At 46.7% G+C, this 17,167-nt stretch overlaps 2 protein-coding genes across 6 annotated transcripts in view; both read left to right on the top strand.

Moving 5' to 3' along the window:
* The window catches only part of ATP11C (ATPase phospholipid transporting 11C), a 56,780-nt gene extending 45,212 nt beyond the window's left edge, over positions 1-11,568 (top strand). For 3 of the 5 annotated variants that reach the window (XM_051630038.1, XM_051630035.1, XM_051630039.1), the window contains exons 26-29: positions 829-894; positions 1,698-1,801; positions 3,436-3,589; positions 8,108-11,568. In XM_051630038.1, coding sequence (XP_051485998.1) covers positions 829-894; positions 1,698-1,801; positions 3,436-3,589; positions 8,108-8,224 — 441 coding nt within the window. In that variant the 3' untranslated portion in view covers positions 8,225-11,568. Of the gene's footprint in view, positions 1-828; positions 895-1,697; positions 1,802-3,435; positions 3,590-6,829 lie in introns of all 5 variants that reach the window. The other 2 variants (XM_051630037.1, XM_051630036.1) reach the window with 2 other exon arrangements.
* A 4,735-nt stretch (positions 11,569-16,303) lies between these two features.
* Positions 16,304-17,167, top strand: part of MCF2 (MCF.2 cell line derived transforming sequence) — a 55,448-nt gene continuing 54,584 nt past the window's right edge. Inside the window, exon 1 of the mRNA XM_051630177.1 lies at positions 16,304-16,474. Within this exon, the coding sequence (XP_051486137.1) occupies positions 16,357-16,474 (118 nt within the window). The 5' untranslated portion in view covers positions 16,304-16,356. The remainder of the gene's footprint in view (positions 16,475-17,167) is intronic.

Raw genomic sequence — 17,167 nt, 5'->3', positions numbered from 1 at the left:
GCCAACATTTATGGCCCCAGCTCTAAGTAGTAAAGTCCTTATGTTGTAGATGTAGTGCTTTTCTATTTTTATAGCCATTCTGGTCATATTTGAATAAAACATGAAGCACTGATATGTTCCACAAATGCCTTGAGAGGCCAAATCAATGAGGCACTAGTATAAGATCCATGGTTATGTCCTATTTTGTTAACACTTACACCTGTAAGAACTGCTACCAGCAATTGTTCACAGTATCCATGTATGTTTGACTCCTTTTTCGCTCCTATTGACTTCAGTTTTTGTGCATTTCTTGAAAACTTTTACATTTCACTTTCTGTTTTAATGTATGCATTCAGGTCTTGACAGCCTTTGGTAAGCATCCCTCCCATTCATTGCCATAGTTGGGATTTATATACAGTATCTGCTTTTCTTTGTCATGCGTAGTCACTAGTATCCACAAACCAAACCAGATGGAAAAATACCTGTTGGTGCATTCTGCAAGTGGGACGGAAATGAGGTGATGAGCTGTGTTGTGAGAAAGCAGAAACGGAGCAAATTACCAAGAGTTATGAAATGCAGGTGGTCCAGTGATTTATGTTCTTGACTGACTTTGCTAGTAGGAGGTCGTGCCTGTCACCATCCCAGCTCTGGGTGGCCCGTCCGCGTGGCACTGCATGGTGCAGGGTAGTGTAGCAGCAGTGAGTCTCTCCCAGCCTCTGTCCCCTGTAGCTGTTGCTCTATCCCATCCTTCCCCTCCTGTCCCTGCTTGCACCCCTGCCCCCATTGTCCTTCTCTGCCTCTCCAAGAAGATGGACCGAGATGCCTGTGGCAACATAATGTGTTTTTCAGGTTTTTGGGAATTGGACCTTTGGGACGATTGTTTTCACCGTGCTGGTGTTCACCGTCACGCTGAAGGTCAGACTCTTCCTTCCTTTTTCTGGTGCTTATTTTTGCAGTTACTTTCCAAAGCGTGTGTGTGTGTGCTGTAAAATCCTGCAGTTAATGTGTTGAAGGTGAAATTTCTATTAATATGTTTCCCACCACACTTCAATCTTCTTCCATAGAGGCAGAACCTGCCTGTTGATGGCTGTCCTTTGTGTAGCCTGAGGACTGTGTTCCTGGGCTGTGCTGGTCTGTATGTGTTTGTTTTGGTTACATTGTTTTCCTATTTTCTGCCCTCATTTGAGAGCCCCAGGTGATTACAGTTAAGGCATTCAGTTCCAGCAGGAGGAGAGGAACAATGAAGAACTGGGGTTGTCCACCTTGTTTCAGACACTGCTGAGCACTGAAGGGATCACAAAAGCACATCTGTCAAATAATAACAGCAAATCTGCTTTGTTTTGTGGAGCTTTCCAGAATGAACACTTTGCATAAGACCTTACAAAAGGTCTTTTGTGTTTGGTTTGGGACAGCAGGTGGTGACAGGAGGCAATTACAGTCCCCGTAACCTTTAGATATTTCTTTCCTTGTAGCATCAGAGGTTGCATCAAATTTATTCTATTAAGAAGTGTCACTTTCAATTAGAAACTAGCTGTTTCCTTGTTGACCCTGTGCCAGCCCGGAGATACTGAAAATGTTTTCCCTGGTGGACATATGCAGAAGTAGCTGTTTGGACAACCTTCAATCTGACTGAAAGCAGCCTGAAATGTCATATAAATAGAATCAAATGCACTCTGCATCTAATGCCTGTTCTGTTCTTTTTTTTTTTACTCACACAGCTGGCATTAGATACCAGATTCTGGACATGGATGAACCACTTCGTGATTTGGGGCTCTCTTGCCTTCTATGTGTTTTTCTCGTTCTTTTGGGGAGGAGTTATTTGGCAAGTACCTTTTCTTCTTTCCATGGGGCTTTCCTAGAGGAATGCCCAGTGCTGGTTTTTGGGGGATGTGGCTCCAGCATCCTCTCAGTTGGGCTTTCAAGAGATTTATAGATGGCAAGGTGTGTGTAGCCACACTCCTTTCTCTCTTGAAGAGGGAAGGGATAACATCTCCATCCAACCCCTACTAAAAGCTGGTGCTGGAAGAGGGCTTGTTGCATGATGAGATGTGTTAGAGGAGGCCTGTCAACCTACCAAAGGGGTGGCCTGAAAGCATGTAGTGACCTGGTCAGCATCCAGGTGAAGGGCTTTGACAAGAGGTGGTTTGCTCTTCTGTCAGCAGAGGCTTTTCTGGTGCTGAACCTCTTAGCATTGAGAGGTTCTGGGTAAATATTTCAGGATCTGTTTGTGCACATGGATGGGAAAGAGGAAAAGTTGATGGTGGAAAGAAACGCAGTGATAGGGGAAAAAAAGGAAGAAGGCCAGGCTGGATGGGGCTTTGAGCTGCCTGGTCTAGTGGGAGGTGTTCCTGACCATGGCAGAGAGGTTGGAACTAGATGATCTTTAAGGTCCCTTCCAACCCAAACCATTCTATGAACGGATGAGGCAGATGCAAAGCAAGAGGACCCAGCACTCTGGGTCAGCTTAAAAGGGAGAAATAAGCAGGAGAAGGTGCAGATCCTGCTGCTGAAATCCTGGGTCTGCCTAGAAGTAATCATTACTGATTTTCCTGCAACCAGGATTTTAGGCTTAATATCTTGCAAAAGCAGGCAAGCAATAGAGCATTGCAAATATTAATAGTTTTCTATTTCCCATGCTGGAGTAGATGTTCATGCAGACATGCACAGCAGACAGCATCTTCTAGTTTACCTTTGCGATCCTGTGGGCTAGTGCCATGGGTTATTGGCTAGATCTTTGACCCAGCAGCCTGCTAATAAAAGATGAGGAACTGATTTAAATATTTTAACTGGGGGTCACAGGCTTTAACTTTTCGTCATTCCTAAACAGCAGTTTCAGATCTGCAATCTAGCCAGATCTCTGTGCTGAAATGTGAATTTCCTACTGGTGTGTTCAACTTGCAGAGCTCAAGATTTTTTAATTAATGCTAAGCAGCAACTGCTTTGGGATGCTTGTCATCAGTTATTTACAAGATGTTTTTCAGAAGCATCTGTCTGTTCTCCTCCATCATCAAGAGAGGGAGAAAGATGCAAATAAACTTTTGGGACTGAGAGTTCCAGCAGAAAATGTAAATAACCTTTTGGGATGGATTTCCACCATCAAAAACAAACCAGAAGCTATAGCAAATTCCAAAGCTGAAATAAAATTTTCTGGTTTTGATAAGGTGAATAGTTTTGCTTTCAGATAGTAGCAAAATTCAAACCCCTCCCAACTCTGTAATGAAGCAGATGTGGAAAATACAAAACCCATGGTTTAAGGTGACAGCATAGTCCCCCAGAACTAGTGCAGATAAAGACAGGAGATGGGGGAAGAATGGACAGTGTACTTCTGTGCAGGCTGTATCCATGTCTCTCTGAAAGAGAGGCATTACTGCTGATGGTTTGCTCTAAATCTGCCTTTGATAGACCTCCTTGAGAAGTTCATATTAACCAGAATTTATTTTATTCTTTCTTTTTCAGGCCTTTCTTGAAGCAGCAAAGAATGTATTTTGTATTTGCCCACATGCTGACTTCTGTTTCCACGTGGCTGGCAATAATTCTCCTGATCTTTATCAGCCTTTTCCCAGAAATTCTTCTAATAGTTTTAAAAAATATAAAAGAGAAAAATCATCAGGTAAGGAACATGATGATGCATCATGTCGTATTTTTAGGGAGACCTCTCTTAAGCACCAGATGAGCCTGTAACAGTACCATTCATGTCTTGAGGAAGGCTCTCCAGAGTCTTGTCTTGCTCTTTCACATGCCAGAAATGTCAAAAAGCTCATCTAAAATTACTGCCTAGACGATCTGTAGTGAGGAGAGAGACTCAACCCATGCCTTTCCTTAGTTGCCTTCACTAGATGGAAACCTGTTGTCTCTTATAAAATACAATAACCCTTTTCCAACCTTAGCTGGTCATCAAAGCTACCAAATTGTGTCCTGGGAAAAAAAAAGCTGCTTGTTTTTATGTCAAAGAAAAGACCCATGATGTTCCTCTTGTGCCTGTTGTCAGGTGCAGGGGGACCAGGATCAGGTCTTGTCACATCTGCCCACACCTCTCAATAACTGTAGCATTAGCCTGTGGTGCTCTCCTCCAAAGCGAGCTGGTTTCTTAACAGCTTTCCTCTGTTGCTGAGCTGGGGGGCTCACTTATAAGTGCAAACCACCACCTAAAAGTTTTCTTGCTCCTGCAAATGGTGGATGCCAGCCCTGCTGAGCTAAGACACCCCTGCCCCTTGCTGCTTGCCCAGAAGTGCCCACCACCCCTGGGCAGCCCTGGTTCTCCTGGCTGTCCTTCCCTCCTGCAGCTCCTCTCTTTCCCTCTGGATCAGCTGTAAGTCATGGCCTGGGTCAGGTGGATTGCCAGCCAGCCCTGATGGTCTCTTGCCATGAGGTTTGAGTTCTGAGGGCAGAGCCTGGCCTCTCTGAGCAGCCAGCTGTAGGCCAGGGGATAGAGGCCAGCGCTGATGGTGGGGTCACCCCCATGGTGGCACCCAGCATGTGCTGGTAGTGTGGGTTTGGCCAGGGTGGCTGGAATCAGCCATCACTGTCCCCAGGGGCACAGCTGCAGGTTTTGGCTGGGCAGAGGGGATTTCAGCCCTGCCTGCCATGCCTTGGCCCAGCACCCTGGTGCCAGCAGCCTCCAGTGCTCAGCTGCTCTGCCTGTGTCCCAGGAAGCCATGGATAACCTTACAATCACTGAGGTTCAAAACAGGGTTCACTCCCTGAAGCCCTGTGGGAGGTTTCAGTATACTTTCCTCACCTGGCATAGCCTGTTATCTTTGGTCCTTATTTAGAAGTTATCTTGATTAAAGATATATATAAATACATACACACCTAATGAAGTAGAAAAGCATTTCCCCTCCCATAGTGTTTGAAATACAAGTTTGGCACCATATCAGTGAAGTAAAAACTATCTGCAAGACAAGAAAAAACCCCAAGTAATTAAAGTTGAAAGCAACAGAGATGGTAAAAGTAGTATGGGTGAATTCTTTGAGGAGCCATGTCAATTAAGTATAATTTAATAGTTTCTAGCTTGACAGCCCTGTTGAATAGGCTGGGAGTGAGTTGCTCTCAGCTGCAGACATAGAATGGTTCAAGGACAGTCACCTGAAAGAGTGACCTGGGGGTTACCAAGCCCCACCTCTACTCACCTGAGAGGTGACCCATTTTTGCCTTCAGCTGATGGCCAGATGATCTGTTCCCTCATGCAGTACTTGCTTTCAAGAGTGCTTTATATGCATTAAAAAAGGCTCTTGTGAAATTGTTTAGCAAAGCAAAGTAAGTGTCAACTAAAAAAGTCTATATATGCACACACCAAACTAAGCACAGGCTGAGCCAGATCTGAAGTTACATTTTGACTAAGAGCTTTATGAGGTGCCTGAAGCAGATCCCAGCTCTGGATGATGCCAGTGGTCAGACACTGAAGTCAGTGACCTGATTTTTAAAGATGTCTGAGATCAGGTAGAATACTTCAACTCAAGCCATTTTTGAGGATCCTGATCTTAACATTGGAAAAAAACCCCACCTGTTTCCCAAGGGGAGCATTAAATGAAAAAGAAGGTGAGGGCAGTTATTGAGGTGCCTGAAACTGTGACTTGGCTGCTGAGAGACCCTCTGGAAGGGGAGGATGGACTGAGGCCAGGGGGATGGGTGTTTGCCCTTGGCCTCAATGGGACCAGGTTTCACCCCGAGTTCCCTATCACACAACACATCAGCTCTGCTCAGTCTTTATTCAGTTTTCTGTGTGAGAATGTTTTGTTGTTTGTTTTTTTAACTGCAAGGTGCATTTGCATTTTCCTTGGTTCCTGCCTTTCTCTTTCTTGTACTGCAATTTTCTGTCTTTTGTGCTGTTGTAAACCAGGTAACGAAGCGCCTTCCCTCCTCAGGAACATCCACTATCTTCATGCTTTCTCAAACTTCCAGCAATCACAGCTTTTCTTGGAGTGAATAAGGTGATTTCCTTTCCAAGTCGTTATGTGTTGCTCACTCTACTGCTTTTTCCCTCCTAACACCTAACTGCAGCAAACCTCTGTTTAGATTTGCTCACCCAGCAAGCCTCTGCTTTTCTTCTCCCCCCTCTTCTTGCATTCATTTAAATCTTTTGCTTAAATATTTCATCTGTCTCTTCCTCTTTTGGTCTTCTGCTGCACCTGAGGTGTGTGAGCTGGTCATGTTGAGAATGTCCAAGTGAAGAGGACACAGGAGATGCTGATTACACTCTCCTTCCCCACTGGAGTTCTGTGTGTTAGTGGGCTAGATACTTCTCTAAAGCATGGGACAAGGGGGATTCGATTTTGGTTGTGCTCAGGATGATTTGAGAGACGGCTCAGGTTTGTTCGATCTAGGAGGAGCTCCCCCAAGTGCCCATCTTGCTCAGTCCATCCAACCTAATGCTGCTGTTGGTCTTTGTACAAGTGAATAAGCCACTGCAGGCAACCTTCATGATAAGGGATAGTCTTAAGAGTTGCTGGCCATGAGGATGGTGGGGCTACCCCACAGTTAAGTTCCCAGAAAATGTGTCCCTAGTGCTTGGTTTCACTGCAGGTCTCCAGCATGACCTGATATTTTAAAAATACTGGTTATGTGGAGATCAAGGATGGTTCCTTCTTTCCTCCAAATCACCTGTAGCATAAGCCCCCAAGTCTGAAGTTACCCATTTCAGGAAGCAGGGCTAGTTTCTGAACACCCTCTGTGCCTTTCACACTTCAAAAGCCAGCCAGTATTAATCACCCTGGTATTGAGGCAGTGTGTATTGCTGCATCCCTTGTGATGTGACTTAGCTGTAAAAAGGTGTGTGTGTCTTATATTGTTTAACCATCAGGCAGAGGCAAGTGTCACATGTGCTACAAGTCTCTTTGCCTCGCTGTTGCAGAGCAGCAGGAAGGCACCTGATTCATTGTCGACCAGACCTTCTGTCAGACCACTTCTTTTAAGAACATTCTCAGATGAGTCTAATATGTTGTAACAGGTACCCTGTGCAAAGGAGTTGGGATGGTTTTAAAAGGCATTAATTAACCAACTGTAACCCCCAAATCAATTAAACTGTGGTTCTGGTAATCATCTTGACTGTTGGTGTGGGGCACCTGTCCTTGTGGAATGGAGATGCAATGCTTGGGATGCATTTTAATTTGGGAACATTGTCCTATCTAGCCTTTTCAGAATCCCATATGTGCACAGATCTCAAACTGAAATATTTTGCAGCTCAAACCTGAAATATTTCACAGTATGTAAACAAATCTTTTCAATGTAAGTGATGTTTTAGTCTAATATTAACAGACAACTTAGTCTGAGAACACAGTCAGTGAATGGTGCTAACGGTGATTATAAAAGCTAACACTGATGTATTTACTATTCAGTATCAAATCTCAGCTATTAAAATGATTCCAGCATTGCATCTGAATTGTACCCAAATCCCTTTTTCTAGGGTGCATGTTGTTCTGTCAGATAGAAATAAGTACATGTTAATTCATCTGCATAGATTGAAACTCAGTGTGTGTACTTGTCTATACATCAACATATGGCACAGCAGGCATGTCTCCATGTCTGTGTATACACACGCAGTGCACAGGTTTACTTGATTCTAAACATCATCTTAAGCCTGTAGCAGAATAAAAAGTGCCTAATTGAATTCACAGTGTTGCTTATAGTGGGATGTTAGAGCTGTGTGCTGTCTGCTGCAAATTCTCTTGCCAGCCTCCCCTACCTTTGTGCCCTCAGCTGCTCCTAAAGACGCCGGTGCAATGGCAGGGGCCAGCGGGCAGGTTTGCCTGAGCTCCAAACGTGTAAAGCCGGGTTTCTGCTTGCCCGGGCGTAGCTGCCGAGCTGCAGACGTTAGGTGGTGCTCTCCACTGCCGTGTACTGGTGCAGACTGGGGCGGGAGGCAGCTGGGCTGGGGCAGAACGGGAGCCTCGGGGGGCAGCAGACGCCTCTTGTGCACTTCTGGCAGCGTTTTGCAGCTTGTGCAAATTAATTTACTGTCTTATTATTGGTTCCTCGCTTGTGAATGAAATTTGGCACTTTTAATGTGTTCTAATCATTCTTCTTCTACAAAGTTAAGTGGGTTTTTTTCCTAAAAATAACACAAAAGGGTTTATGAGTTTGGGAATGTAACAATTGCAATGCATGTGTGTTTTCCTTCTGATTTTTGCAGACTGGCCCCTTTGATCTGCCTATGTTAGTCTCATACAAACGTATAGAGAATGGTTATGTGAAGACTGAAGATGCTGTTACTAATTTGGCAGAACAATGTCCTCTCAGGATACTTTAAAGTGCTCCATACAAACACTGCATATTGTCATGCTGTGGGAAAGAAACGTGGTGTTAACCTACCAGTTCTCTTTAATATTACCAAGTACAGGAAGCAGCCATGCTGATAAGGCAGTAGCCAGGGCACTGGCCCCACGGTACCTGTTTGTCTTTGGTCTTGTGGCTTCCCCACCCCCTAAAAAAAATTCTGCCAAATCAAGTCTATGTCGTTGGAGGCCGAGAAAACATCTTTAGGAATTCATCCAAAACAGCATGATTGGAAGTGCAAGACAGCAATGCCAGCCCTATGTCACACGGGGGCTTCCTCTGCCTGCTGCAGATCTGTCCGAGAGCAGCAGAGAGCTGCTGGAGTCTCTTGCTCTGCCTGACCAAAGAAGTAGCACAGACTTTAAAGCCGAGAACAGCCCCCTCTGGCTCCCTGGAGGCGCTGGGGAGAGTCACAGAAGCTGGATGCAGCCCTGTGAGCATCTCTCCTGGTGTGGGGCTGTGAGCCCTGAGCAGGGGCTGCCCCCTTCCAGCGGTGGGTTCCCTGGTGCACGTGGCAGAAATACTTGAAAATTTGTGGGAAATCTTCGCTGATGGTGCAAAGGCTCCAGTCCCTGATCCGTTCTCTGGGTCCTGGTTTGTGCTCCATCCACACGGTGGTATCCATGTGGAGACCTGCAGGGCTGGGAAGCACCTGAGCATCCTCCCGGGGCCAGTTTGCTGATGGGCCTATTCCTGATGGAGAGTGAGGAAAAGGTCATTTTCCCTCGTGTTGTGGCTGCTCGTGATGGAAGGCAGCTTTTGGGGGGGGGGAGAGGATCTCGGGGCTGTGCCAGGCTCACAGCTGTTCTGCCCAGGCTGTGCTCATGTTGCTGCACTGAGCAGTTGCTTCAACACTTTAAAGGCCTGAGAGACAGCACGGTCCTTGGACAATCCCAGGGACATGGGATGTGTCTCTGAACCTGCAGGCATAGAGAACTGCATCTTGAGTTATTTGCACTAAGAAAATAAGCTGGTTTAAGAATAGAAGGAATACCTGAACCTGATTTCATTTTACATTTTTATTTGGTTTTTAAATTGGCATGTTCTTTTTAAATCTACCTGTGCCATGGTCATCAGAACTTTTCTTCTTAAGCTACACACCGCACAGGTGAGATGCCTGATGCTCGATTTTAATTCTCTGATACTTTGTATGTGGAAAAAGCAGCTTTTTTGTTGTTGTTGCATTAAGTCCTAAGCAGTGACAGAGCACCATGTGCCACCACTGTTTGGTGTGAAGGTCCCTCCTGGTGCTGACTGTCCTGGCACTCTGCAGAGGAGCTGCTATGAGAAACACTCAAGTTTCATCCCAGAAGTAACAAGTTTTACCTTCTATGCTGCGGCTGGGTCTGGCTCATGCTCAACCAGGCTTTGTGTCACTTCCATGCAAAGAAACAATTTGGGACTAGATGGAACATTCCCTTCATCAAACTTCACTACCAGCAGACTATTAATCTTCAGAAGAATCGAGTCTTGCACCCTGGCTGCCACCCCTGAGGTCCTTCCTTGACTCTGGTGGAAGCGGGATGCGGATCAGCTGCAGGTGAATTCTGGTGTGTATGAGAAGGACTTTCCAGTGGGCTTTTACCCGAGTGGGAAAGGGGTGTGCACAGTCCCTGAGGCTGCTCTGAAATTGCCCAGTGTGTGGGAGGGAGGAGACGTATGGACAGGACCACTGTATTATACACACTGCACTGGCCTCCTTGCAAGTGGTGTTCGTTAGCAACCGCGGTTTGACTCCTTGCTGCATGCAAGTAAGGAGCTGCACCTCCAGCATGTGTCCCATGGGCAAAGCTCTTTCCTTTTTTCTTTTTTTTTCCTTTTTATAGTTCGTTTCATGGACCTGAAATTCAACTTGCAGACCTTGTCCCATTCTCAACTTTTCTTGCTAAAATATGGTGCCTACAGATCAAGTATGTGATGAATACAATGAAGATTCTCTATGCCAAATCTAACCTTTCTCCTTAAATATACATTTGCTGACTTGTGTTTACATAACCTTCAAAATGCAGGCACTGAAATGCCTAATTCCTGTGATTCCAACCCATTCCAAGCCCAAATGGTCCCAAGCCTGACACCTTGCTTCTCCGTTTGTGTTGTGTTGTTCTCTACTCCTAGGGTCAAAGTCTGTTGCTATGAAATGCAGCTGGAGGTTTTGCTGGTGACATTAGTAGGAACAGAGGGACTCTTGCCATGTATGTGTGAACTGTCTGAAAAAAGCCACTTAAACAGGTTAATTTCTGCAGCCTGTTGTAAGGTGGAGCCTTCTGAGAATCAAATCTTTCTCTTCCTGTTTCCAAGTGTCCTGTCTCAGGATGGCGCAACCCATTGAAATAGCTGTACTTTCAAACCCAAGGCATGTGTGCTGGCAAGCAAGTGGGAATGAATATAAAATGGCTGGAATAGCAGCTCTCTGGGGAAAACAGAGATTTTCTTGGGCTTGGATCTTCAGCTAGTGCAGTTGGTGTAGTGCTGAGGCTGCTGGGACAACCGGGCTGCCCTGGACCAGCAGAAGAGCTGATGCTTGTCATTCAGCAATGACAGAAGTGAAATTCCTATTGCTCTGGATAACTTGTGAAATCAGGAGAAACAGGAGCCCCTCTTAGGGGTTAGAGGAGGGAAGCAAAAGCAGTGGTAGTGGCTGCAGGGTGTCAGCTGAAGAGGCAGTAATCCGACAGCGATGCTGTGATTGTTCACGTCCCCGCAATGTTACAGTGCTCATTACTGAGCTAAAAGGTCAGTACAGGCTTATCGGTGGAAAACTTGAAGAAAAACAAGGCTGGGTTCTTTTTTCTGCATAATTCATTGAAGTTTAATCACTGACTAGTGACACTGAAAGATAAGAAAAGTAATTAAGATTCCCTCTAAATCTGTCAGGTGATAACGGAGGAACTTGGTGTAGTCATCGCTACTTTGAAAAAGCTAATCCTAATCATTATTATAAATGACTTGGAATTGCATCAAAGCTTAAAATTAAATTTGTATAAATACAGTTGAAAAACTTACCTAATACTGTACCATTTAGCCAATTTCCCAGCTAAGTTTTTTTTTTTTAAAAAAAACCATGTAGTATATAGAAAGTGTAAATTATATACAGGCAATGAGAAAATGCATTTTCAGCTTCTTGCAAAAAAAAAAAATAAAAAGGACTGCAACCTTACTTTTTTTTTCACTTAAATGCAATTTTATACATTTATGTTGCTTTATATAAGGAAAATGAATGTGAATGTTACCTTTTATGAATGCAACTTGCTCTTTTTTCATTACAGAAACTTTTGTTTGAAGTAATCAATAAACTTTGGTATGTTGTTCTGATTCATATATATTTGTTGTGTCTTGTCTCCTTGGATGCTCATAGGCAATAGTTTATAACGTGGGCTTTTCAAAGACAGTATTGGGGTGACCATCAATATTTTCATGGGGGGTAGATGATGCCAGCAAGGCCACACTCTGTTCTCTGATGCAGAGTGGCATTTGCCTAAGGAAATACAGGTTGCTTCTCATATGTTTATTTTTCCAACAAGGTATTAGCAGTTCTGCTAGGAACAGCTGCTGCACATAGCTGCCTTACGTGTGCTCTAAACCTGTTTCCCTTAAAAATAATGTCAAATTCAGAAAGCAGGTCATGTGAATTAAGTGAGTGAATCGATTGAACTGTGTAGAAGAGTTGAACTCTGAGCTTTAGCTGATCTTTGGGAACTGGGTAAAAAAAACAACAAAACACTCTGGTTCCATGTGCCCCACTCCAATATGCATGAAGAGCTTTTCTTTACTCTGTGCATCAGTTCTGTGTGTCATTGGTGGTACCTGTAATAAATTAGCATTTTTTAGTTCAAAGTTTAGAAGCACACACATGAGGATTATTCTGTGGTTTGTCAAGTGCCTGGAGCTGCTGAAGTGGGGGCCAGATAATTGCATTGATGAAATGCCAACAATGCAAGGAAACTGTTAAAGCAACACTCAGGCTGTTTGTATAATACCCAAGAAAATACATTGGGGTTGTTGTTTGTTTTTTTTTAAAGTGTCTGATTCAAATGGAAATGTTTATAATGAAAACCTGACACTTTGAAAAATTCTGTTTTGGCTGCTTTGATTTCTTCAGCTCCCATGAGCCACTGGAGGACAGATGGCTGTGCTATTTAAAACAAACTATAACCTTTAAGAAGCAGCTTGTACTATGGGAAACCAGATACATGCATTGAAAATCTTAATAGCCTGAGTGAGTGATAGTGAAAATCATGTGAAGAGCTGGAAAGGGTTTTACTCTGAGCTGGCTGCCCAGGCTGACAGGACAGAAGTAGTAAATGCAAAGGAGGTGAGACAGCTTTGTGTCACCAGGTATTTCAGAAAGCACCAAATTAGCATTTACAGTACTTGTGTAGCCCTTCATGTGAGAAAGGAGAAGCAATGTCACTTTGTAAGGTGGTTTTTAGTAAGGACAGCAGGTTTTGTAAAGGTCAGGCCACTGGTGTGAGGGCTCTTGGCAGGTGGAGGGGCCCTGGTGTCCCTGTCCCTCCCCACAGCCCTTGCTGAAGGCAATGGGTCTGCAAGGTCCTCACTGCTGGGACTAGGACTGGCTGCTTCCATCCTCACATGTCTGGGGATAACCTGCTAAGCTGGAAAACACGCTGTGGCCTAGAGAAAGGGTGTGTGTGCAACTGCCTGTGAGTTCCCTTCCAAACCTGGGGGTTGTGCAAATAAATAAGACAGGTCTGACAGAGGCAGAAAAAAGGAATGGGAGAGTGGAGCAGAGTCCTTTCTCTTTCTCACATTGATGCAGCAGGTGTCATAAAATCCTGCTCCTGATGGAATCAGTGCAAGTTTAACTGGCTTCAGTGGGACTAGGACTTTTACCAGGCTGTGGAGGCTCTGCCCTCCTGGACCAGCCTGGGAAAAGCCCACACCAGATGGTACCCCTGGATCAGGGGTGATGCTGCCTCGTGCACATGAAATCCTCCTAAAATCCCCATTTATGAAAACCGACCAGAGCTTAATTACTCTTCTGCACAAGTACTTTGATGTCTCTATGCTTATTCCAGGGGTGAGCGATTCCCTTCAACATCTTTCACTCCAAACCATGTTTAGCCAGCTCTGCTTTTTGGGTTCCCAGCACCACCCTAAAAAAAAAAACAACAAAACAACAAAGCCCTTGTGTCCCATTTTGCCCATTGGAGTTTGGGCATGAAGGGCTAAGCAGCTTTTCCCCACTGCAGCTGGGGCTCAGGGGCTAAGCAGGGGGCACAGAGCAGGCGCGGAGGGGAGCAGAGGATCAGTGGAGGGTTTGCCTGTGAAAAGGACTAATGTGGTAACACAGGGCAAAGGTATTTACAGCAGCTTCCCAGGTGGTGTAGCAGGAAAAAGGGTTTGGGTAAACCAGGGGAAAAGCGTTGCAGTAATTGAACCCTGGAGTAATCAGAGCGGGGCTGTATCTTGGAGAAATTATCTGGCACCTGTGAGACTGTGTGTGTGAGAGCTGGGACAGAGGGCTGAGTTGAGGGTGACAAGTTAAATGACCTTCTTTAACCAGAAACTCTCTTGCCCAGCAACTGTCAAAATAGGTGAATTTCTGAAGGGGAGAGTAGGGGATGGGATGGTCTGAGCTGACAATGACAGATGGGCGTTTGTCAAGACTCATCTGGACGCCTCTTAAGCAAGTGATGTCTCCAGAGATGTGGTGGGGCTGGGACTTGTTCCTGGGCCCTTGCTTTCTGCACAGACCCGTGGCCAAGTGGGAGAGCAGCAGTTTTCAGAAGTTCATTTCATTTCTGAAATGAAACCTGTGTTTTCTCCAGGTTATAATAAAAATGTAGCTGGTATAGTCATCCAGATCTATCCCCAAAGGTGATTGCATTACTGTGAGGCCTCAGGTATCTGTGGTGCCTAAAATGGAGCATTCCTGTTTGAATAAACAGGTGTTTTTGAAGTGTGATTTCTAAAATCCAAATAATAACACCAGTCTCTACAGAACCTTTTAGCCTTAACTTGGGGCAACAAAAAAAATAAATAAAAAAGAGGAGAATTAAAAATGTTATTAGAGGGTTTCTTTTTTCCAGTCTCTGATCTAGAATTAATGAAATTAGTAGGAATTCTACCTACACCTTCTCCTTAAGATGTGAGGATAAGGAATTGTGGTCACATGAAATAAAACTGCCAACAGAGGTGCTGCAGGTGCTGGCAAGGTTTCCCCAGCCCTTTGAAAGGGCTCTTTCCTCAGATCTATGTGCCACTCTCAGAGTGCTGAACATTGTTAATGGGCCAGGGTGAGAAATGCCTGAAGAAGAAATACCCGTGTTTCTGGCTGTCACTGTTTCCTTTTTATCCGTCTCCTTGTTCCCTCTATCTCAGTTTATCACTCCTTGGGCAGGCAGAGAGTAACTGTCTCTGGAGGAGACAGATGTGCTGGGTAGCTCCTGCCAGTGTGGAACAGGAGCAGCTGGACAGTGTCTCTGCTGAACGTTTTGCTGGGATAGCTGGGCTTTTATAGTGAAATGCCCGAAAGGAGAGGCTGGAAGCAGCCAGGTTTCCCAAACAAGCTTTGTGGCCATACAGGTTTGTAAAGGAACAATGGTAAGGAAAAGCCTGAGCGATTATCCTTCAGGTTGAGCAAACACAGCTTTTCCGTGCTGAGATCTGGCTGGTGGTGTCTGGTGCCAGCTGAACTGGCTGGAGGAGGTGCAGCCTTGGGATGTGCAGGATTCCTGCTGGCACCAGCTACAGTGGCCCAGCCTGCCCCTCCTGAGGCTCGGGCAGGGTGTGCTGGCTGCAAACACCTGACCCAGAGCCAGTCTTAAGCATTTTGTCTTCCCTTCAGAGAGCAAGAAATGGATTGATTGCCAAAGCTTAGGGATCACAGCTGGATCTTCTACTGGCTGGCTTTATTTTTCCCGAAGCCAGTGCCAGAAGTGGGGATGTATCACTCAGCAGTGGTGAGTCCTGGTTCCAGCAGAGCATCCCCCAGGAACAAAAAGGAGACTTTCAGCACTTGGATGGGCCTCAGAGTTGCTGCAGTTTAAGGAAAATAGCATTCCTGTGATAAGAAAACAGAAGGAATGTGGCCTGGCTGTCTTTCCATGCTTGCAGCCTTGCATATGGCTATTTTATAACAATGTTTTACTGCTGAGCACCTGATTTTTCGATGAGTAACTGCACATGAACTCTCCCCATCAGAGAGGAGGTGCTTATGACCAGGCAGAAAATTGTCCATTCAAACTGTTAAGTTACTGAGAATCTGCTCTTACAATTGAGGAGCCCTGACTGAGTGGGTAGCTTTTCCTTGAGAAATTCTGCATTAGTGTAGAAAGGACACGGTCTGTCAAAACACAGTGGTTTTCATACTACCATCATTAGACCTTGGGTCCTAAATTAATAGCCCTGACTGCTGAAGTGTTGGAAAAAGGTTGCTATTATAGTAAGGAGCATAATTAGAAGGTCGTTTTGGAAAAACAGGAACATCCACGTCTCTGTCCTGCCTTCCTGAGCAGCTCAGGCTCCTGCTGAGAATGAGCTGGCATTGTTTGAACCTCAGCATCGGGGAACCTGAGGCTGCTGGGTCAGGCTGGCACTGTGCTTAGAGCTCTGGCCAGCCTGGGCTGTAGCGTGGCTTCATGAAGTCCTTCTATATTGTTCAAGGACCTTGCTAGAATGCTGCTTGCAGGGGATGAAAAGACATTTTTTGTTGTAGTTGTTTTTTTTTTTCCTAGAGATGGGCTGTAGGCACCCAGGCAAGGAGAGGCTTCGGGCTGCAGAGCGGCGTGCCCGGGGGCACCGCAGAGCGGCAGGAAATTAAATAATAATAATAATAATAATAATAATTAAAAAAAGGAAAAAAGGGGGGGAGAAAACTAAGGGGAGGAAAAAGGGGGAGGGAGGGGAAAAAGGGGAAAAAGCCGAGGTGGCGGGGTCGGAGGGCTGGGGTGCCGGGGGGCGGTGCGGGGCGGTGCGGGGGGCGGTGCGGAGGGCGGTGCGGGGCGGTGCGGGGCGATGCGGGGCGGTGCGGGGCGGTGCGGGGGGCGGTGCGGGGGCCGGTCCCGCTTCTCCCGGCCCCGCCTCGGCGGCCGCGCGGGCCCGGGGCGGCGGCGGCGGAGCTGCCCGCGGCGGAGCTGGCGGGGCATGGCCCTGGCTCCGGCCCCGGCCCCGGCTCCCCCGCCGGGGGGCACCTCGGCCGGGGAGATGGAGCGCTACTACTGCCTGCTGCAGGCTGCCGCGCTGCTGGAGGCCGCCGCTGCCGGTGAGTGCCGGGGCTGCCGGAGCCCGCGGGGCCGGTGCGGGTGGCACAGGTGGCAGGGGAGGACGGAGGGGGACCGGGGTCCCCGTGGGTGGGGCGGGGGTGGCGAAGGGCTTCCCCCCCGGCCGTCCCTCGCTCTCCGTGGCCGCAGCCCGGCTCGCCCGCTGCCCGGCGGGAGCCCCACAGGTGCCCGTGCGGGGCGGGCAGCGCTGCTGGTGCTGCCTGGGGAGCCCCTGCCAGGCTTTGCTGGGAGGGGTACCGAGGACTCCGGGTGCTCTGGTGGGCGTCGAGTGGCCTGGGGTTTATACGGAGAGGCTGCTTGGCACCGTGCTGCTGACATGTCCTTTTTGTTGCTGGGTTGCATTTGCTCAAAAAGCCTTTTGGAGAAAGGAGACTGCTGGCGGCGAGCAGAAGGATGTTTGGCAGTGCTAGTGAGATTCCTCAGGACCAAAACTAAAGACGTCCTCCCTGGGAGGGTGCATCTTAGCCTGGTGGCTGTGATGTGCCCTTGCCCGGTTTCTGAAGTAGGAAAGCAGTAGATGTGTCCGAAGCGTGTGCCTGTGTTAGACAACCCCTCTTCCCTCCCTCATTCCTTGGTCTTCACACATCTCTTGATCCCAGGCTATGCTGGGGATCGCAGAGTTGTAGTGACACTGCTGTGCTTCTATGGCCGCACACCCTTCATGTGAGAAGCGA

The sequence above is a fragment of the Apus apus genome, chromosome 12, assembly GCF_020740795.1.
Source record: "Apus apus isolate bApuApu2 chromosome 12, bApuApu2.pri.cur, whole genome shotgun sequence".
Classification (NCBI taxonomy): Eukaryota; Metazoa; Chordata; class Aves; order Apodiformes; family Apodidae; genus Apus; species Apus apus.
Note: the sequence above shows the minus strand (reverse complement) of the source record. Positions and strands in the feature narration are given on the sequence as shown.